This window comes from Cygnus olor, chromosome 6 (genome assembly GCF_009769625.2).
Source record: "Cygnus olor isolate bCygOlo1 chromosome 6, bCygOlo1.pri.v2, whole genome shotgun sequence".
Lineage (NCBI taxonomy): Eukaryota > Metazoa > Chordata > Aves > Anseriformes > Anatidae > Cygnus > Cygnus olor.
Genome location: NC_049174.1, coordinates 17,480,435 through 17,504,404, shown reverse-complemented (window position 1 = coordinate 17,504,404; position 23,970 = coordinate 17,480,435). Strand labels below are relative to the sequence as shown.

At 37.3% G+C, this 23,970-nt stretch overlaps 1 protein-coding gene across 6 annotated transcripts in view; it reads right to left on the bottom strand.

Moving 5' to 3' along the window:
- LNPK (lunapark, ER junction formation factor) overlaps positions 1-17,618 on the bottom strand; it is a 39,014-nt gene extending 21,396 nt beyond the window's left edge. The window contains exons 1-6 of one of the 6 annotated variants that reach the window (XM_040562013.1): positions 17,507-17,618; positions 13,624-13,705; positions 12,419-12,463; positions 11,043-11,230; positions 7,730-7,788; positions 4,526-4,566 (exon numbers count right to left, since the gene is read on the bottom strand). In XM_040562013.1, coding sequence (XP_040417947.1) covers positions 4,526-4,566; positions 7,730-7,788; positions 11,043-11,230; positions 12,419-12,463; positions 13,624-13,650 — 360 coding nt within the window. In that variant the 5' untranslated portion in view covers positions 13,651-13,705; positions 17,507-17,618. Of the gene's footprint in view, positions 1-4,525; positions 4,567-7,729; positions 7,789-11,042; positions 11,231-12,418; positions 12,464-13,623; positions 13,706-17,082; positions 17,353-17,506 lie in introns of those variants that run through there. The other 5 variants (XM_040562016.1, XM_040562014.1, XM_040562015.1 and 2 more) reach the window with 5 other exon arrangements.
- Between the last annotated feature and the right edge of the window lie 6,352 nt (positions 17,619-23,970).

Genomic DNA, 23,970 nt, shown 5'->3' with positions numbered 1-23,970 from the left:
CTCACCCACATCATTGAGTTATTAGATAATTCAACAAGTTATTCTTCATATATTGGAAGTTATAGACTTATAAATCTAATAGAGCTGAATCTAAACAAGAATTCAGGTTCACAACCTAGTCTTCACAAGTTTCTTGAAAACTCAGAAAAATTCTCAGGACTTTTATAAGCGCATACACAGATCCTGTGGTTTTACTTCTAGAATATACGTTTCTAAAACACATTGAAATTTGGCCGACAATACCATAAGAGGAATAAAGCAGATCAAGCTTTCCTTAATGATTGAGCAAATTAGTATAACTACTGGAAACAAATAAGGGCTTGTGTGTATAAGCTTTAAATACTAAGTCTGAAGTCCCAAAGCATAGAATGAACTTGCTTGTACACTGCTGCAAGTTTATTTATAAATGCAACTCAAAGTACTGATTCCTGGATCATTCACCATTCTGAAATCACCTCAGAAAAGTACGTTCACCTAGTGCTGAGCAATGGAACACACTGAAGTGCTCTACTCCTGCTCTTTTTCCCATACTACACTTCTCCGAGATCCAAAACTTTTCCCACAAAAAAATTTTCTACCTTCTGCCAAAAGAATATTCATGATCCATTATTAAGTTTAAATGTTGAGTAACCAGAATCACGAGTGAAGTCTCTATGAAGGTTAACACCACCCTAATCATGTATTTTCAAACTATTTCACAGAATTAACCACATCTTAATGAAGAAGTGTGGTTGTGTACCACATTCTCTCCTATGACTAACTGCATGGATGACCTCCTTTCCAACTGGCAACCAAAGAGAATTCCTGCAGAAACTACATCAGTTTCCTATATTGAAAAGTAGTATGAGTAACATTTTAAGCATCTTGCAAATGTGATTTAGCAACTGGAAATTCGAAGTATTGGCACCGTGCAACCTACTTAGCCACCATACCAACATGCGAGTTCTTAAATTTAATTACTTAGTATGTCAAGCCTCACTATGGAGATGTTATTTCTTTATGTTCACACAACCCTACAAAACTCATTTCAGTTCCACATGAAAGTTATGCAAGCACCCAAAAAAGCTTCCTTAAGATAAAAATAATTTTAAAAAATAGTGACTATTTTTTGTGAACACTAACGTGTAAAAAGTATCTCACCTGATATCTCAGTCAAAATTTTTAATCGTATCTTGAGCTTCCTATCGCAGTACTCTAACATATATACTGGGCAGACAAGACTGGGCTTACACAATGGTCAGTAATTACTATGCTATCTTAGCAACTCTGTCCTCAGCTAAGAATTATCCCATCTTTAAGACTACTACTGCTGGTAAAGTCTCTGCTAATTCCCACTTGTAGCAGCTTAATACATGTCCTGTGCCCTTGCTTTTAATCTGCTTAACCCTCTGAACTTGCTCATCTATACACATTCAGGCTTAAGGGCTGACAGCCTCATTAACTGATGGAGAAGTAAGGCCAAAGTGACACCTACAGTATCACAAACACAACCAGAGTATCCCTTATGATCAAGGAGGGAAAAAGTTGCATCTTGAAGTAGTGCCTTAACTACAGCTAATGCATTCAATCCTTCCCCCTCCCATTCCACAAAGAAACACTCAAGTTTTAGACCACTAAGAAAACAGAATTGTTGAAACTCAGCCTTGTGCAAGAGAAATATTACATAGACTGAGTCAAAGTACAAAACAGCTAATATTACTGAGTATTTCAAGTTGAAATACTTGTGTCTGTCAGATATTTCACCCACATTAACATCAATATGATTATGCTACCAAAGACTGAACTTTTACTCTTTTGAGCAGAACCGAAGGTTATATGCAGCTCATGTTGCACAACCACCAGGGCTTTATACATAGTAGGTGAGGAGCTTACTGTGTTGTTAGTACCCTTCAGCATCTAAATAGTGTCACTATGGAAAAGATGGGCCACATGCCTGTAAAACACAAGTACTGTAACACTTTTCAAAAGTCCAATTCCCTTTAAAAATTTCTACAGCAACTAGGTAGCTGAGTTTCAATGAAGTGAAAAAACATAGCTGTGGTGGCAGGCTGACTGTGACAAGGCAACAATCTGCAATACAAATCATCAGGAAATACATTTTATCTATTCCACATACTTTGGGGATTACAATTATAGATATCTCAGTAACTATTTCGATTTGCAAATTCAGTAGCTAGTTGGAATCCAACAGGAAAACAAAATCCAATCCCTCCCACTTCCAATTATTCTGCTTGAATTTTTTTTGTTCATTTTTAAATAAAAGTAGGTATTGCTACAGATGGGACTATAGGAATTAACACACAACTAAATCTCAATATTATCAAAAACAAATTATTATATAATGCAATTTTAAAAGTGTTTTTATCTAATATACAAATCACATCCAGTCTCATTACCTGCATCCATTTTCAGCTCATTTCAGCACACCAGGGTTCACGTATAATGATCTAATTTTAATGCTTAAATACCTTTAAATTATGATGGAACTCCCAAGAAATCAACTGAGTCAAAAATACCAAAACCACAAGAGGTTGCAGAAAGTCATCTCTTTCTGGTTCCTTGCTAAGAACCAGAAACCCACAAGCTCAGGAGATAATCATGATTTTTTATTCCCTTCAGGTCGAAAAATAGCTGAGTTAAAGGTTATTGGACTTCTCAGAACTGTTTCACTAGTTCTAAGATGTTTGTCTTTAATGATTATAGCTTGACATGCATATAAACGAATAGCAATTTATATTTTCAGGTTTAAACTCTCCATAGTTACACTACAACTTCCACATTGTTCACAAAGCATTCGTGCAACTATTTAACTGCTGCCTGTTGTTGCTTTGACTTCATTACTTTTTTTGATATTGTTTTGACTTTTGCATATCCGAAATACAAATTTACATCATGTTTCAACAGCATCAATTTCTAGAGTAAAAAAAATCCTTGATAGACCAGCTTCTCTGACTAATCTACCTCCTTATTCTCTAAAAAAAATGCACACACAAAACCAACACACAAATATTCAGCGTGACTAGTTCTAGAATATGAAAATTATTACGATTACAGAAAAGCACTTATTTAACTGAAATAAAGAATTTACTCTTAAGACTCCAAGAACGGTTTTATTCTGTTGTACTTTTTCTGTTCTGAAAATTTTCTTCCAAAGCAACTCAATAACTGCACAAATGGGAAAGAAACCAATTTCAGTTAACCTATTTTCATAAGATTAAAAACATAGTTGTCATTCATTTATTTCATTCTTAGAAAATTTAAGCCTCTCCAATCCCTTTTTATCACCTCTCCAGCCAAAGGACACTTCCATTTAATAGATTCCTTTAAATAAAGATAAGTAGATCTAAATATTAGCAAATCCTCTTTACCAAAGGACAATGACATAATTAGGTTACAGGTTATCATTTTTAAATCTATATTTACAAAGTGCTAAGAAAAAACACCAAAACACCCGAGTGGAAGACCTGTGAAGTCTATTTGCTTTGTGAAAGCCATATAATATCAGACTCTTACCAAAAAGATTTTGGTAGTTCTGTCGTAAATTCAGTTCATTTGGCTACCACAGCAAACAATCCCGAAGGAATAAGGTAAACGCTGAGATATTCATTAACAATAAAGCCACATAATGCAACTTTAGGAGGATGACAAAAAGTCCCTGCCCTCAAAGACAATGGGGTTCTCTTTTTTTTTTTTTTTTTTTTTTAAGTTCTGCCTGAGAGGCAGGAAGGAAATAAAGAACTTCCTTATGGAGTGAACAGCTAGAGACGAAATAGCTTTTAGTGTTATATAAACTGTGCAAGTTATCCAAGACTTGAAATCTTTTCTATTCAAAATTTGTCTTGAGATCATGTGTCAATCCAATTGATGCAGACCTGGCACATACCAGTTTCATACTGTCAGCTCATCCACACAGCTCACAAAATAGATGACCTCAAGAAGACCAATCGAACTGATCCAAGACAAGATACATTTTCAACAGGAAAGAACGTAATGGAAGAAATATAGTACAAAAATAAGATGGAGGAGGATGGAAAATAAATGCTGAAGCATGTTGGATAAACAATCTGTTACTTGATCAAGAAGTGAATCCAGAAGTCCTTTTTGCTATTTACAATAATTAATTGATAGAGTAACTATTAAAAATACTAAGACTCTGTTCTTGAATCAGTACATATTATACTTCATAATCTTAAAGTAAAAGATAATCAACAAGAAGTAGTTGAAAGAACACATTTTCTGACTAAACAGAATCACTTAACAAATGTAGCAACAGTAAAACAATACTTTTAAGTTAAATCACAAGGATATAATTTATTCTCATATGCAAACAGCCCTTTGTGATTTTGACCACAAAAAGGTTAGGAAAATCTTTTGCAATACTAGAAAATACCTGAAAACAGAGTAATGGTAGTAGTTTTCCCCCTCCCTCCACTCTGCATTGATATATTACAATCAAGCTGAACCAGCAGAGATGCAAGAACATTTTAGTGAACCGTTAACTAGGTTTCCTTGAAGTTTTACTTACTATTTTTTTCTTTTGAGATTTTAAATCTTCCAGCGCATCATCTAAAAGAAGAACATTGTATACATTAGTTTTCAAATACAAAGAAGAGATAATTGCAGCACACTGAACATTGACTTTGCCCTGTGAGATCAAGAAAAATTACCTACCCACCACAATCAAATCTACATCAGTAAACTTCGTGGAAAAACAAATGAAGTTTTATGTGAAAATGAATGATCTTAAACCCTGAAACTGCTCATAAATTTTAGCCCACTTATCATTTTACAGTTATAACTATTAAAAAGTTTTATGTACCATTTCCTCATTAAGGAACCAATTCTAGCTAGTGCCCTGCTTTGACCTACATTAAAAGTGCTACAACAATGGACCAAATACACTTATATCTCAGGAGTCAAACTACAAAAAAAAAAAGCTTGAGCTCTAAGTATTAATTTATCTAGGTACAGATTTACCAGCTTCAACATTTCACGTAAGCATCTTACACATGCTATTTTCAAATGCCAGATGAATTTTAAGCTTTGAATCTGGATCTATTTTACCCTTTCAAAATTCTCAAACTACAGCAAAAAAAGCAGTTTTGTAGGCTACTAGGTCAGTTTACTACTAAAAGTAAGAGACTTTTCTACAAGTAGTAGGTACGGCACCTCCCTTAAAAGGGAGAGAGAAAGAAAAGATCAAATGCATATGGGATTCTCCTTTAAGTCAATGCTTACAGCTTGGCACCCATGGAAAATTCACTGTAATAAACCACTGAGTAATATAGAAGATACTCTGATAACATCAGTCTTCTACTGCCTCCTTCACGCACACAAACCTGTCTACAGCTTTTCCTCCTCCTCAGTGCTACTAGACCTAGTAGTTCACTAGTAGGCTACCCATTTTTCAGTTTTCCAAAAAAGCGTAAGACAAGAAACAAGACCAAAATCCACCAAGTTAAATACATACATATGCATACACATAAAAGTATTTCTGTATATTTATTAGGTGTACTACACATAAAAGTATTTCTGTATATTTATTAGGTGTACTAAACATTTTTTAAAAAGTTATTTCAGGAAATAACTTATAAGAACACGTAAGTCGAACTTTTCCAGAATGTAGGAACCTATCCTGATACAACGCACCATTCTATGAAATATAGAAGATACTAAAACGGGGCACATACAAAATTTGAAAGTTTATGCTACAAAAGGGTAACTAGAACAATACCTTATTAGTAAAACAAATAGGACATGGAACAAGACCTAGTTAGCACTGGGCTAGACCACAAAAGATACACAATTCCAGGAACTATGCATCTTTAAATTAATAAACTAAGGCACCTCCCTCCACCAAATTTGATATTTACATTAGAACACAGCCTCCCAGGTAGCCCAGTGTAGAGTCACACCTTGCACTTCAATGTAGTATGGTATCATGCAGCCAGACAAATAGCACTGTAAGGTTGGTTATTAATAATTAGTTAAACAGAAGTTGTATTTGGTACAGAACTGCCTAGAACACCTCAAGTATAGCCTCCCACAAAGCAACACAGTAAGTTTATAGTGTGGGCATTTGTTTCTTTACATCCTGCTTTCAATGAACATCTCATGAAACACCTGTCCTATCAAAGGTGGCCAAATGGCAGTTATTGCAAAGTACTCTCAAGAAACCAATGTATCTCATCTTAAATCTACTAAAAAAAAAGTCATACTAGAGAAGTCAACACCCGCAAGACACCTAATTTATTTTTCCCATACTTTGGGACAGATCAGCCTAAACCTTCCTCTACTGCTGCCTGCCTGACCAGCCTTAGAGAGACTAGGGAACTTCAGTTTGTACATCACCTGTCCCAGAGTTTCACTATGAATTTTATTCCTTCAGACCATGGTTCCCAGAACTGATGTAGTTATTCAGTGTAGACCTTTACAGTATTAAATTACCATCTCTAATGACTTGACACATTATATTAACTTATTCCAGAATAAAAGATTAGATTTGAGCTACTTAGTTGCCACTTTGCTCTCCAAAGCGTTTTCTCTTGCTTTACACAGTGCAAGAGTTACAGCAGTATTTTATTTCTTTTCCAAATACAGGACTTGTAACTTTGAGGTAAAACACTTCACTTATGCCCAATCTCTGGAACAGTGCAGAAATAATTCCCTTCGGCATGTTCTAACATGTACTAAAACCCTTTCTACACATGCCCAACAAAGGCAGTAGACTTGCTTGTATGCTAAAAATAACAATAAAGACCTTTAAGCAAACTAGGAAAAACATACTTGTTTTCTTATGTGGCCATGAAATAGAAATATATATTCATCCTTATAAATGAATCATGCAGCACCACAAAATATATGGACAATTTTATTCGTACATAAAAATGTATGTCCTATGCTTGCATATCAAGTGTAAACATTAAATTTAAAGAAATTCCAAAAGTGATGTTTAACTCGTAAGCTGTCACAAATTAAATCGATCTTGTTGCTCTACATGTCATAAAACACTGAGGTTTTTCTGTATTATTGCTCACATCACCATGAGATATTGTTACAGGCTGGACTGCTTTCAAAGAAAATCTCAAATGAACTCTACCACAAACAAATGCCACAGACGCAGTTTTTAAATTTCACATTAGAATGAATCAGCATGTACCTGAGCAACTACACACACTTGAACGACTCCATTAACTTATTTTTTAAACGTCACATTTTCCTTAGTTCTCAAAACTGTACAAAAAACATGCTTATACCTTTTCCACTTATAATAAAATGAGCATACTTTGGAGAATTTGGGGAGGAAAACACCATCTTAACAAATTAAACACCTGCTTTTTATCTATTCTAATACGTAGTCTTTATGTAGAAGAGAATTGCTAAAATACTTGCATTTTGCAAGTATTTAATAAACCACTCTTATCATTTATATTTCCTTTCCCTCACTCCACTCTACTTTGTCCCATTACACTTTGAAGAATCCAAAGAGGGAAGAAAGTTTCCATAATTTCATAAGCAAAGTGGGAGATTAAGCAGTTTCCTTCATATTAATTAAAAGAGTTGTGTGGTAGAAACAACAGTTTAGCTAATGCTACTCATTTCAGCATCCATCAAGAGGCTATTCTTCTTTTCCTGGAAGCCAAATTATCCAAAGTATTTACATTTTTATAGTAAGCATCATTCCCAACTAGCTCCACATACTAAAAAAAAGACAGGAAAATATACTTACTATTCCTTTCTGTCCTTTTGGAAAAGAAAAAAATGAGCAGTGTTCTTATAAACCAGATTCTTTAAAAGAGAAAGAAGAACAGTATTAATTAAAATATTAATCATTTCTGAAGTCATTTAGCAGGCAAGACAGTTCACACAGAAGAGTTACCACATGCAATTTAACTCTGCAAATACAAAGAATAAATCTTCAAACAATATTTAAGCAGAAAACTACAAATGAAATTAGTAGCTTGTCAACAAAACAAGAACATTGACCCAAATAAAATCCAACTTGTCTTAAAATTTGATCAAATATAACTATAAGCAGAAATACTAAGAAAACAGCAGCAGTAACATTATTGCTTGCTAAAATGCTCAGTGAGAAGTTTTTAAAACTCAAGGTACGTGTAGTTAGCTGAAAATTACTGAGTCACTGCTTCTTATTTGATAGATTTATAAGGCAAGTTATCCAAAAAACAAGCTTATAAGCTAAAGCCTAAAATTTAAGGCACAGCAGGCATGTAGGAACAATTCAACAGTGATAAAAGTCTTGAGATACAGCTTTTGTACATACGCTTTCCCAAAGTTATTGGGAAAGTTAAACTGACCTGACTCCCACTGATTTTACAAAGCTCTGAATTTAGTCACTTTCCATACAGTTTCAGCTGATTTAGCTCTAACTACGGAGCAGTTTATCCATGCTTAAGAAGAATTTACTTATCTACATCCATTCTACATTTGAAAGGTCTCCCTACAATCCTTAGGCTTTCTTTTTTAAATTAGAAATGTTTATAATTATGAAGTAGAAGCCTTCCCTGGCAAGTTACCCAGCCTAATCTAAGAAGCAAATCTCATACTTCAAGCTCTTCCAAGGATCTTATTCAAAACCCTCTTTGTGGCACGCACTATACAAAAGTATAAAAATCCTAAAGGCTAGAAAGGTTCTATGAGTAACAGCTAGTAAAAAAACTAAGCTAAGCGATACAAAATTTTAAATAGTTTTGACTAATTAATAAGAACATCTTTTGCATTTATATAATGGCTACCCAGTTTAAAATGCTTTTAAGTATTCACAACAAAACCTGAACTAAGTTGGACAACACAACTAGAATGTAAAAGTAACCTATACAAGGTGACAGAAACACACACAGTTTAACTCTATTCCACTTTTAAAGGTGTATTGTAATAACAATTTTAAGAACAGATGGATAGCTTTGCCCACTTCAACAATGCAAGATACATCTTTCCATAAAGTAATAAGAGTATGGTATACAGGCATGATTTCTTTGTGTCATCTATGCTTAATGCAGAAAAGAATCTTCTAACTTAAGCTGTATTCTAAGCAAATACATATGGCAGGATTTTATGAAACAAAAGACTTCTCTTAGAACTTTGAAGTGAAAATTGAATAGCAGGCTCTTTCAGGCCAATTTTAGAAGTTTAATATAAAACATTTACCTGAGAATTAGGACAAGATTAAATAGTTTATTTGAATTAGATTGTATTTCAAGAAGCACACCCTTCTAAAATGCTACAGTATTTCCTCAACTTTACAGACATTTCAATGTACATTGAAATTAATGATGCTATATATTCCTAAAACTTAACTCTAGTAGTAACATGCTGAGACACTGAGGGAATGACCTAAGGCAGAAATAAGTTGGTGACTGACTGCAAGCTGGAAAAGGCAGACATATTCCAGTCTGATTAGGGCTGGAAAAAATCTCTAGAGCAATTACTGGGTGGCACCAGGCATTCAGCATGGAGTCACCTCTTGACCAAGAGCAAAGACAAGCTGGCAGTTGCTTGCCATTCATGTCTGCCAAAAAAAGCTGAAGAAGAATAGCTTAATAGAAAAATCACATAAACAGTCACAAGAAAACAAGTCTAGTTCTAGATGTTAGTAAACTAATATCTAATTCACAGCTTTATAGAAACCCATCGTTAAAAAAGTGAAGCAAAAATTGGGAAGAAAAACTAGAGAAAATCCAACGTTAAAGTTCACACCACAGTATTAAAAGCCACCACGTTCAGTAATAAGCTTTTCCTACACAAGTCCTAAAACACTTAAAAGGGAAGCTTCCTCTTCTACATGCCTTCCCTGTTAGAATAAGCAAGCCTTGCAGGCTAACAAATACTTCCAAATCATTGTATTTAAGAACACAATCAATTCATATTACTGTCAAAGATTAATTTGTGCTTTAATTTCCAGATTAGTTCTTTCCGGACAAGATATTACTGCCCATGCACCTTCTCCACAGGATTCTATAACAGCAATGTATTACTACATTATGCATAACAGAACATACAGAAGGCATCTTCAAGTATCTTTTAACATGTTACACCGTGTGACCCACAAACTGATCTAATCAAACTTGCAAAGCCTTAAATATATGTTTGACTACCCTTCAAGTCTAGAGCTAGGGCACTGACAAGTCAGGTTTTCATACAAATATACTGTACAAATATGGCCAGTATTTACAATGTTCATCCAGCAAATCGCTAAATACATTGTTCAAGTTGTTGGCTGGAAAGCTGCTCAGTAGACAGACTGCTTCTCCTCACTGATGGCTGGATCAAGGTGGGAGGCAGGGAAGAAAATGTTTGGTGAGGTGGGAACTCAAATTGTTATTCTTAAGAAAAGAAATTCACTTAGAAAACATGCCACTCATGAGAATGAACAGCCAAACAGATCTAGGGAAGAAAAAGCAGACAATTTTCTCCCCTATTCAAATCCAAAGACTTTATGATATTGTCTGCTTAAAGAAAACAGATCCTTGATCTTACAGAAAAACAGCTACTTACCTAAAACTGACCCTTAGCATACTTAGGCTGATGACCTTTCAAGTTGCTTCTACGTTAACATTCACCTAATATCTAAAAGTAAATTTCTCCATTCACTCTTGTACATTTTACCCAATTTTATATGCTGCATTTCACACACAGGCAACATACCTTGTGTTACTTTTCCAAAATGGCAGTAGAAATAAAACCTAAGATAATGCTCTTCTGTTTATACAACACTAACTTGCAGCTGTTCAGGTACAGCTCTCTCTCTCTAGCCCTAGTATAATTTTGATAAGCCAAGTAACTTTAGATGCTAACATCTTTTGATGGTAAGACTTAGTTCTACACTAAATCCAGACCCAAGAGAGATGTTTCCCTCAAAGAAAGTGTCCGCCCAACTACTTGGGTTTATTTTAGAAGAAAAAATTCTGCAAGTTATGACAACTCAAGGATTGTCAAAAACAAACCCAAACCCCTGCTGAGACATATTTTCCATCTCCTTTTATCAAAGAGACAGCAGTTAGAAAAAAGGCATATTTACTTACATCAATGGAAATGCAAAAAACGGAAGTGTCATAATAAACCTTGCTGTCCATTCATCAGGAAGACAACAAAAATATACAATGAAAAAGGTGATGAGATAAAGAACTGAAGAGTAGAAGAGTAGCCTTCCAACACATAGTTTCTGTAGCCTCTGATTTTTTTCTCGAAATTCTTCTAATGTCTGTATTTCCTGTAAATAAATAGGATTCAACCTTATTAATGAAATCAGTCTGTGGTTTTTATTAGGTTGCCTTTAAGCGTTTGCTAAAATTAGCCATGTCAACTTGATACTTGATTAGAAAAGTCAAGCAGCTTTTTGATAAATGACAATGCCTACCCAGAGATAACTTTTACAACATAAATGTGTCATGGTACTACAGTTGTTACATGGGCCACTTGCATTGTATTAGCAGTAACATATCGCTACTGGGAAGAACTATCACAAATTATCACTTTTTCTTATTTTAATGATTTAGTATATTTGGGACAAGTGAAAAATGCTAATATCTTATGAATGACTGTCTTTACGACACACAAGTATTTAACTGGCATACTTTGCATCCTAAAACTTTCAACAGGCACCTGTGTGATTTCCAACGCATTTAATACTTTCCTGCTTAAATGGGAAACTGCTGAAACTTCACTCACTTCACACATGCATTCATTTCAGTATTTTCTCACATTTACAGTGAAATCCTGAACATCTGAATGATACTTTTGCCATATTAATACGTGATCAATGAACAGTCTACTATGTTACCATTTTGATTGCATTTCAAGTGACAATAGGAGTACTTACGCTTAACAGTAAAATGAAAGTATCAACAACATATTTCAAAACAGTTAATTTCCCCATGGAGTGCAGACATCTGTCTCAAATTCTGACTAAAAATCACAGTTGATTAACAAACTGACTATGCAGTTATTCCATCCCCAACCTTACTACCACACAGTTACAATCGCTACACTTTAAGCCATACATTGAAGCTTTTCTAATGAACCTGATGAAGGGAACTTTCCTTTAGTCACATTTTCTATAACATGGGAGTTTAACCATTAGTTATAATTAAATTGTGTAATAACATAAATCATATAATAATGACACATTCACTCCCATTTCAGGCTCTCTAAATAAGTACTTAAACTATAGTTTCTCACTATCTACTATACAGTGTTTACTGTTTTTTAAATGATTAATACTAAGGGTAAAAAAAAGGTAGCACTCCATCTGAAGTTCAGTCTATTACATCCAACTGGAATGATCAAAATAGTTTAAATTCCATGACACTATCTTACCTGAAGTGAAAGAAAAGCATTGCCAGCAAAAAGTATGCATATTTCTAAATAAAAATCAAATCACCAAGAAGCAAATACATACCTTATCAATTTTTTCTAATACTTCTACAGTAGAAGGCTTTGCCTGCTTACAAGGGAAAGAACAAAGATGTTAGTCTGACTAAAGCAGTATTTTGAGAATTAGCATAGGTTAACAGTTTCCTAACAAAAAGACACTCATAATAGATTAATATATTAACTATTTTACGTGAAGTAGAAGTCCCTCCTACTTTAACAGTGACAAATAGAAGACACTAATGCATCACTGTCTTACAGGTGTCATTACTATTGGCTGAAGGATCCAATCCTACACCACAAAAGTTGAAAACCTACAAAGTGTGTACAGTAATTATGGATGTGCAGGTGGAAAATAGAACAAGGAGAGAATTGATGAGAGGAAGAAAGAGGTAAAGTGAAGATAACAGACAGGAAGCCTTGATCTAAGAACTTTTAAGCTTTTTACTAATACTCATTCTGCACAAAGACGTGCTCTAAATAAATTATAAGCAACTGTAAATAATTACTCAGCTCCAGTAAAATTCCCCTTAGGAATAACCTTGAACACACTCAAATCTTCCCCAACTTGCTGGGAAGTATGAAAGTACTAATTATCTTAACCCAACCTTCAGACCACAGATCTGAAGATTGATTATAGCCGATGCTACATCACTGTAGAAGTGGAAACCTTTTTTTCCTATTATGCAAAATTGACATTTTACCTACACTCTCGCCTTTAAAGGAGTTGCATATGGGAGGCTCTAAAAAAAAATGCAGACCTAGGCTCAACAACTCACACCTGCCAGCAGAGTCAAAAGCCTCATGACTTTCTCAACCTCAGTATACTATTCAGTAACATATAAGCCAATAAAAAAGACAGTAAGGAAAGACCTGTGTAAGTACGAGTAGCTGCCAAAATATTCCTTAAAACAATGATATTCTGAATCTATCCATTTTGACTGAGAATAGCCACCAATCTTCAAAATCACAAATACTGCTGTACCTACCCTGATGAAGTACCACAAAACCATTTAGATTTACAGTTAAAAACATAATTCTGTAACTTAAACTAGCATCAGGTGTGGGAGCTCAAAGGAAATAAAGCACAGCCATGCAGGTATACAGTTTGGGGACGTTGATTGTTGTTGTATTTCCACACATCTACTTCACTATTAGACTTTTAAGTGATACATTAATGGATGAAGTACAGCTAAACTAAAGATTATTACATCGTTAAAAGATTGTACTTACCCTCCATCTTGAAATTAATCCACCCATCTTCTATTGTGGACAAGTGTTGTTAAAGCTATCAATCTTCTACAAGAATTCACAGCTAGAAGTAAAGCATTAGGCACATAAGACCAATCTAGCAGCACACTACAAAAGTCATTATTCATTCCAACACCTAAAGAAATCAAAACAGTGCATAAAATCATTGCCTAGTTATCTCTGTCCACATGTTATTATAAAATCCACTCTTTGTTTCGTAGGTGTCTTGTAAGTCTATCAGCCTTAATGTGGACAAACTTATTTATGGAAGTATTTAAACAGAGGGGAGTCCTCAAGAACAGAGGAACAAAATAACCCACCAAAAAAGAAGCCAAAATCCTCTCACAAAAACAGTTTTTAAAACCTATTACTAAGCAGGATTATTTAAAAAATTGATTTCCAGTTCCTCAGCTACTCATAAACACAACTCTCAACATCCCTTTTCAGCTGACACTACTGACACCCTTCATTAACATCCTACTACTTGTGAGAAAGAGCTCTTCTTCCAAAAATCTACTTCCTTTTCAAGCTTTCATCAACAAGAACTTACTGAATAGCATCACTATTCTCCCTTTCTATGATCAGTTTTAAGTTTAAATCGTTAGTTTCAAAGTGGGCTACTGAGATTTCACATGCTCTTGGAAAGCAAAACATCAGCGAGCATTCCCTGCACACAATGTACAGTGCTGTCACTGGCATATCAAATGGCCCTAGAAGCAATTCCAAGGATGCAAAAGTATTTCACTCTACACAAATCTGGAACCCATGGATAGCCCTAATTTAATAAGCTGGGTCTAGGTTCCTGAAATAAGTGTTGCAGCTTTCCATCAGTAAGTAGTTGGAATAAATGGACTTTGAAACTCAGGATGGCACAAGTTCTTTCCAGTCATTTAAGATTTTATCCACTGAATGAAAAAGGTACCGGTTCATAGCATCCCTAACAGGAAACTAATGCTCAATCCCAACTGGTGTTTGAGCCATTTTAACTCTGGAATGAAACAGTAGAACAAAACAAAACAAAAAGCACTGCCCAGCTAGGCAGAAATAAGTGATTATTAGTGTTTGTTAAGTTACCTTTGGCCAAGAATTGAAAGATAAAGAAACCTTAACTCAATCCAAAGGTGTTCCCAAGCTGTCAGAACAAATTAATATAATATAGGATACACATTGCTTGCTAACACTACTGTATTACGGTAACCTCTTCACCTTGTAAGAAAGCCAAGGCCTCATTGGGCCTATAGCTCTAGGTTCCAGTCTTGAAAACCGATCCTTGAAGATAAGCAAATCCATATTTGAAATGCTGCCAAAATGAAGCTAGAACAGATGGACACATTAGCTCTGCTGTTGCTAAATTACTAGCACAGAGGGGTGAGGTACAGAAAAAGCACAATTACCCCTTGGTCTTGAATAAATTCTCAAAACAATCGCTACTACAGCAACTCACCACAGTAAAACACCAGCAATGCTTTCACTTTTCAACATTCAGTACTGCTGTTCTCTAACACTGACAATTTTATATAATTCTCACTTTGCGGATACACACATTTTTACAAAAGCATCATGGTAGATCTGAGCTGACGCTTTCTTCACAAGTATTTCTACACTGAGACAAATATCATCATTATTGCAAAACAATACGAAAGCTATGTCACCTAGCCAATTAAGAAGTCTGCAAATCTAGCATGCTGTTCCCAAGTCTAGTCTGCTTCAGTAACACTCCCACTGCTGTTAGCAGCACGGGTAGCTCTGGTATTTATTTAGATGCACAGAAAGAGACAAGGAGATAGATGCTCACGTGGCCTTTGCATGTGCCTACACCCTCCATGCTACAGTTGGAAAACCTCTGCAGTAAAAGTGTTTGAGGATCTTTGAGCAAAGATTATTCATAAGCCATTAGCAACACTGACCCTTCCCAGTAACACATTCACCGTGGTATCTACATACGCTTTTCAAGACATCCAGCAAATATCTGGAAGGGAAACAGGCTTGACAAGTGTTACCACACACATAATTTTACATGAACCACAACGCTGACAGGCTTTATGCAAACTGCCCTGTAAGTCAGTAATACTACCAAAACCCCTCCCCAAAGGGGTATTAACAGATTACAGCCACTAAATTCACATTTATGGTTTAGTCACTGAATCCTTCCTTACGAGATAAAGAATTTTCTATGGTAACTATGGAGTAGTTCAGATGTTTTCATTCTTCCTTCCCTTCCTCCACTTTTTTTTTTTGACATGACCACAACACAAATTGTCTTCAATTGCTTCAAACTTCCCTCATTCCTCCTCACCTGTCACTCCACATATCCACCACTGATATCCTACTTTTCATGGTAAGAGCCCCTCTTCCACAAGCATACTTTCTTCCCATGCTCTAGCCATCAAAAAGTTACTGCACAGCACTTTTCCCTCTGGAAGAGCACATCTCTTCAGCACAGAGCTCTTTTTCTCCCCACTTACTGAGCACAGCTGTGAGTAGACTTAATTCCACACATGTTATCTTTGATGTAACGCACAAATAAGATAGCTGAGCCCTAGGCTTAAAATCAACAAGTGTTAGAAAAACAATGTAGAAGCTTAAGAAAACACTGTAATCAATTTTCATTATCAGAGTCTCAAAAAAAAAAAAAATATGGATTTCATGATAGCATCTCCTCTACCCCAAAAACATGGGACTTAATTAATAAAAAGCAAGAGTAGAAGTACCATATAAAGGGTAGTGAAATGAAAAGTGTTTCTCTTTCAAAAGAGGGACGGATCATGCATGAATACAGAAGCCATCCACCAACCAATTTGTCCAGATGGAGAAAATAGATTGATCTCATTAGCCTTTATCAAGTCACGCAGTCAGGCAGACTGCTTTCCTCTGCTAACAGCATGAGCCTCAGCCAATTTTAAAGTTAACATAGGGTCCAAATAACTTCACGTACCGTAAAGACTCCCCTTAGAAAAGGCCTACAAGCATGCAGGACATCTCTGCCACCTTCAAATTTCTTCAGTCTAGGTTCAAAAAAGTTTCAAAATTGAAAGCTTTCCAAAAATTAAAATCTCCAAAATAGTTTTTAAAAGCTAGAATGTTGAAATTCAAGACTGAATAACATCAAATGAAGTCATATTGAAAGAAAAAGAGCTAGAAGCTTTTGCTACAGACATGTTACCCCCGAAGGAAGGGAGGTGTGTTCTTTAAGTGATGTAGCCTGTAAGCCTAGTAGCTTTATTTTATGAAGAAGTTTCATCAGGTGTTCACCATCACACCCAAGAATGGGAGTGCTACCTTTAAACTGAATCTCCACTCGTGTTCACGAGGTTTCCACCCCAAATTGTCCCTCTCCCACAACCCACTGCCCCCAGAAGCTCCCACAGCCCCCATAAGAAGCTCCTCCAGCTCCGAGTGGCTCGGGCAGGTGAACACGCAGGCCAAAACCAAGAGCATCACCTGCCGCTCACCCGCCTCAGCGCCCCTCGGTTACAACACGACGCGGGGCTCTGGGGCCTTCCCGCTGCCTTCCCCCTGCTCCTGCCCGGCAGGGCCCCGGCGAACCCCCGCCCAGGGGACACTCGCCTCCCCATGGGGCACCGAGGAAGGGCCGGGCGCTGCTGAGAGCCCAGGCTGCGAGCCGCCACCCATCGGCGGGCGGGGCGGCGGCTGGGCCCGGCACGGTGCGGGAGGGAGAAGCCCCGCACCCCACCGCCCCCTTCGCAGCCCGCGCCACCGCCCCGCTCCCGGGGGCCGCCGGCTGTCAACGGGCGAGGGCGGGGGCCCAGCCCCGGGAAGCGCCGGCCGCCCCCCAGCAGGGCCAGCCGCCGCCGCCGCCGCCTCCTCCTCCTCCTCCGTGCCGCCCCCCTGCCCCGGCACGTACCTGCCGCGGGCCGCGCCGCGCATCCCGCCCCGCCGCCGCCCGCCGAAGGAGGAGGGTACGGGCCGGGCCGGCGGAGCTCCCATCAGGCCCCGCGCGGCCCCGGCAGCCAACCAGCGCCGCGCCGCGCGCTGGGCCCGGGGAGGGGCGCGCGGCCCGGCGGCCGTTGGCGGGCGGCGGCTGTTGGCCGGCAGTGGGCGGTGGGCAGGGGGCGGTGGGGGTGTCGTGTGGCCGGTGCGGCCTGAGGGGGGGGCGAGGGTAGGCGTCTGAGGATCCCAGCATTTCGGGGAGAAACTGCACCCGTTGTGTTTCTTCAGTTCACGTTGCGGCAATGACAGTGCGGGAGGTTGTGTGGAACGGGCTGCCGTTTCCCTTTTCTTCCTCGCACTGAAGAACCCGCTTGTCCCTAGCTCCCCTTCCATCAGTTTTATTCTATGGTCTCCTCTCCTGGCCAACAGCCCGATCACGCGTACAAAGTACAAAAGACTGAGGAGCAGAGAGTACCGGCGCTCTTTGCATTCACAAGTTCTTAGGTCCCCTGCTCACAAGTTTTATGACTAGTGGGAGTGTGTGCAGAGATGTGAGAGAAAGGCAATACGGCCTTCAGGGTGCCCTGAAATGAAAATTCATACACAGAAGCTGCATACCTTCAGCTGCTCCCTGAATTGTTGAATTCACTGTATGAAACAATATATCTCGACATGGCCCATGACTTTTTTTCCGTATTTTGATGAGTTGACCTTGGCTGGCAGATAGGCACATGCACAGCCTCTTGCTCACTTTCCCACAGAGGGATGGGGGAGAGAATAGGAAGAGTGAAAGTAAGAAAGCTCAGGGGTCCAGTTACTTTGTAAGTTTAGTAAGTGAAGGAATGAAATAAAAGGGATACAAGGAAATCTCTCACCACCTCCCCCAAGTAGGCCGATGTCCAGCCAGTCTCTGAGCAATGTCTACCCTGGAAGACAAAGCCTCCCAACTTTCTTCTGCTACCCCAGTTTTATTGCCAAGCATGATGTTATGCAGTATAGAGCAATGCTTTGGCCAGTTCAGGTCAGCTGCTCTGACTGTGTTGCCTCCTAACTTCCTACCTGCCCCAGCCTACTCACTGAGGGGGCAGAGTGGGAAAAGCGAAAGCCTTGATGCTGAGCAGCTGCTGCTCAGCAATAGTCAAAACATTGGTGTGTTATCAATGCTGTTTTAGTCACAAAATCCAAAACACAGCAACATAGGGCTGTTATGACAAAAGCTAATTCCATCCCTGCCAGACCCAGTATAACAATTTTAAACATTGCGGGGAAAAAAAAAAAATTGTACTCAAAAAGACTAAGGAAGGCTTTTATGCCTGGGGAAGACAAACAAGATATCCCAGCTACATTTCAGGCAGCACAGTCAACTTCAAGCTTTAAGTAGTGGAGCTGCTGAGTCTGGTCATCTGTCAAGCATTCATTTTCAGTTTTGACATTGGGAAATTAACCCCTTTAGTTTCTGCCAGTGCTCAGAGTGAATCCTACTACCCTACATTATTAGCTAGTTATAATATCAACTAACTAGCAGCTTTAGCTGTGAGCGACAGTCTAGAATGGACTTCAAGTAAGTGCATTCAAAGTCAAATAATGACAGTCAGTGCAGAGACATTGACTGTACTAGAGATGCTCTGCTACCAGCTGCAGAGGTCACAACTGTACGCTCTAGATCTGTAAGCTCTTTCCTTTCCAAGTGGAAAAAGACTTGGTGACTGAGCCTTTCCTTCACTTCAGCTTGTTCTCCAGAGCCATGTCTGCTGAAATCCTTGTAGCAATGACTGCCCCATGTTGCGAGGATGTCTTTCTTTTTGCTTTCAGATGAAATACAGCTATAATCTACTCCTGGTTTTCATATTTCAATGTGATGTGCTCCTGGACAGAAGCTAATTTAAATCTTTAAGCTAACATCTTTATGCGTACTAACATCTTTTCCATATTCTACCATAGTATCAAGTTAAAATAAACTTAGATAATGCTAGTACCATGTTTAAAGTTTCAAGGGTTGGGTGTTTTTTTGTTTCTTTTTGTTTGTTTGTTTTGAAATGCTACAACCAATACTAACATCTCTGAGAAACCTCTCTCCTTTTTTTTTTTCCAGAATTGAAGTCCTCCTCCATGAAGTTCTAATCACTGCTATACAATTATGAATCTATTTAATTGGTAGGTTTAAAAAGATATTGTTAGCAACCATTATTGAACTTTTCAGACTGAAAAGTCTCGCAGCTATGTGATGTTATGTGATAGTATGCAGCTACCCTAGAGCATAACTAGCCTAGATCTACCTAAAAGAAGAAATTATGCCCATGTAGCTGGTGAGGATAATAAAATTGAATATAGAACCATAATTTCAGATTAGTCAGAGTAAAATTTTCATTAATCTGGTTCAAAACTGCCCCCTACAGAGTAGTTAAAACTCTAAATCTTTTCCTTTCAAAATCCTTCATTATCAGTAGGATTGGCATTTAATGTGATTGTACATAATGACTCTAACAGCAGAGAACATCTCCAGAATTTTCCCCAGCATCATAGATAGTACTTAGTAATTCTATAGTCTCTCCATATCCAGAACACTGAAGAATCAGTAATAAACTTCTTTTTAAATGTTTTGCTCTCGCACCCTGAGACTCTTTTTTGCCTTTGGGAAGTGTTTTCCCATGGTAACATTTTTAACACTTATACTTTAGCAATATAAGCAGTCTAGCCTGATATATTTTCTAAATATATATATGGTTGTACACATCCTTAAGAAAATACTATTTGGATAAGAAAAGCTCAACATTGCTTATTTGTGTTTACTTGAGGTTTTGAATTAGGCTTCCAAAGTACATTCAGCATTCTTTAAAGTAGACCTGTTCAGATTTTTCTGGCTAGTGAGGCCATGTAGTTTAACTCATTTAGATGCTGGGAAAATTTAAATGTTGAAACAGAACCATAGTCTACATTGCAATTGGAGATGCTACGGCAGCAAATGAGTGTATGCAGATAGCTTTAAGATCACCAACTCCGCTCCCCTTTGCGCCATTGACTATGGTCTGCATGTGCTGCCATCTCACCAGTATTTTCACAACACTATTAGCTGATAACAGAACAGTTTGAGAATTACGTGCCATTCATTGCATGCTGCATTGCTTCGAGCAAAGCTGGAGGAGTACTGTGCCGCAGTTCCTCTGTTTTGGATAGCTGGTGCTGTGCTCATTGCTCTACACCACGGGGGCTTCCTCAAGAGCACAGCATTGCTTCAGGCCACTTCCTCATGCACGGTAGGCACCTCAGAGATTAAAGCAAGCCTGAGCTGTTAGGGACACTGTCCAGGCACTCCTCGCTGCCGCTCTGCTTTCCACCTGCAAAGCTACCCAACCAAGATTGATCAAATGGACTTGCTGTCAGCACTGGGTTGCTGCAGCTTCCTCATATGCCATCCCCAGCTGAACGTGCCCCAGCCGGCTGAGTTGGCAGAAGAAAAAACTCGATCATGCCAGTGTCGGTCATGTTTCTCGGGGCCTGGACTCTGCTGCTTCTGCATCTTGAGCTGAAAGAGTGCATCCTGCTATTTCATAAATGACAAATACATAGTAATTAACATGAATTTGTGAATGTCTTTTGTAATCCAGCTTTGGTAAACAAACAAATAAGTTAAAAATATATTTGATATAATTACATAGGAATATTTTATTTTTTAGAAACTTGGGAAAACACATATAGAAATAACTCTTGTAGTTAAACCTATACTTTACTCTAAACTGACAGAACTAATTGAGAGGACTCCAGACTATTTTCTTTTCTTGTTTCGTTGCAAGTTTCAGTTAGGACTGGGACTGGAAAGAGATCTAGAGATATTTTTCAGACTACAAAGGACTGGCAGAGCCCTCTTAGAAGGAATGGGTAAGCTAAAAAGTGTTGAGGCTTGAGGCCATGAGACAGATATAAATTGAAAGCCACTAGAAAGGCTTAAAATGAATTAACCAAATAATTTGTGTTTAATTTGTGAGATTTTACTCATTTCAGAGTATACAGGAAAGGTGGTGCTCCCAAAGTAGGGTGAGTTCAGTGCCATATTTTGTCATGATGTGCTTTAAAAATGTGCTCTGAAGGACTGGCACTGAGGAATATATCATAGATTTGATTTTTTTGTTTGTTTGTTTTTGTTTTTTTTAATAGTGTATGCTTAGTTTGACGTTCTCATCCAGCTGTAATATTTGCAGTGTCAGATGTCAGTATTCTTATGTTTGCCTCTTATTCCCTGAGTTTTTTAGTATTTTATCATGCAGAGTCTTTCAATGCTCCAGCACTTTCATGAAGTCCTTTGCATCTGACTCTTCCTGATAATTATTACCTGAAAAAGAAATTCACAATCCACCAAGTCAAAATATATAATTTGAAGTGAATAGCTCATTTAAAAATCTTTGAACAGTTGTATGGTTGGAATTGATGATCTTGAAGGTCTTTTCCAACCTAAATGATTCTATGATTCTATACAGTCATCTAAAAAGCTAAGATCAGCAATTCCATTCCATAAATTATTCTTGTTGTGACCTTTTCTTTTGATTTGTAATAATTGTTATTATTAATAATACTATTATTACTATTACTATAATTGTTATTACTCTTATTACTTACTATTACTGTTGCAATTATTACTATTGCTATTATTACTATTATTATTTTGCTGTTTATTTTTCTGTGGAAAAAAGGAAACATTTAAAAGCTTGAAATAAATTTTTAAAAACTGTTTGTGTCTTTAACTTCTTGGTTGGTACCCTCAAGTATGAATTTTTCTGTACTTGAAAGGCCATCAACTGTCATCTTCATTTGATTACTATGAATCTCTGACAGTACGTTTGGGAACATGGTTAAAAATTGGATTATTTTTGCAGCACAATTATTCAGGAAAATGATTATTCATAAAATATTGAAATATATGTGTTAATTCTGTCATTCAGACCTCATCAACAAACAGAAAAAGCCTAGTATGAAATTGTCACATGAGAAGCAGAAAGGTGGTTTTGCCTACATTTTAGATAAGTTGTGCTTCAAATCTTGTATGAAGTTTTAGAAGCAGTTATTATGCACATATAAGTTCATACCCTTTCCTGATGGGCATGACTTCAAGCATCTGACTCTTTAATGGTTATAATGAGTAATATATGTTTATAGTTAGAAAAATGACTGTATAAACAATAACTCAATGTTCTGTAAAAAAACATACTAAATCAATTTTCCCTAGTCTCTAAGTGAAAGCCTGATTATTCTCACTGAAGGTATTTGAGCTGTACTAATACCTAAGTCAGCTATATTATTTTTGCTTCCTGAAGCAGTTTACTCTTTAAACAAATTAGGGTTCTGATTCAACAGGATTCCTCCTCTATAATAAACACATAAGTACATCCTTAAATTTTATTAACGTCTACTTCCTTGAAGCTAAATAAAATAAAGAATGCTCTCCAATAGCCTTTTTAATATGGCTATGCCTACTGGGCAAAGTGTGAACAAACCCAACAAAATGAGGGCCAAATTATGAAGTAATTTGAATGAAACTCCTGTTGACCTTAAGACGATTTTTACTTGATTAAGAATAATGGAATTTGGAACCAAATGAATATGATTCAGGGGGCAAATGGGAATGTGCTGTTCTTTGCACAGTGATCCTCCCTCCCAGGGCACTGTGTGTACGTACAGAGCACAGACAAGTGCAGGAACAGTGTGCCATTTCTATTCAACCTGACTGCGTTTTAGTGCTTGCTGATTAGTCAAGCTGGAGGAGACAGGCAATGAGAAGGAAAGTTCTAATTAGTACATATATTTTGCTTTTGATAACTGTTCAAAATGGTAGATAGAACATTACCTGCATTAAATGCATTTCATACATACTACTGATTGTTACAAGAACTTACTTTAATGAAGTATTAAATTTGCATATAAAATTGTTTTCAGCAAAGTACTGAGAACTGGATCTGCTAATAGGCGTTGTTCTGGTTGGAAACCAAACGGAACCACGTAGTCCCAGAATGCCAGAAATAGGACAATAAATATTTTGGCACAGTTTCAAAGGTGCATAATGCCAGACATAGACATGTAAAAGTAATGGCAAGCTCTACAAAGATTATAAAAGAAATAAAATCACAGTTCGTAATTCGTATAATCATGTTAAATAGCAGGCTTATAAACCAATTCGTATAATAAAATCCACATGTAAAACTATCTGTGATTTCATTCAGTTAAAGATGACAAATATTAGAGCTCCCCTTGAAAGCAGATATATATCTTGCAAGTTGAAGGACAAAGAACAGTTGCTTTGTGTTCATGTTTAATGGTATAACCTCTGTTGGTCTTTTCACACACACAATTTTCAAATAACTTTTCAAAGAATGTGAAATTTGAAAGCATTCAGAATTTCAGAACATATCTCAGCTACTGAGTATCCTTTACCAAAATTATTACAGCTCT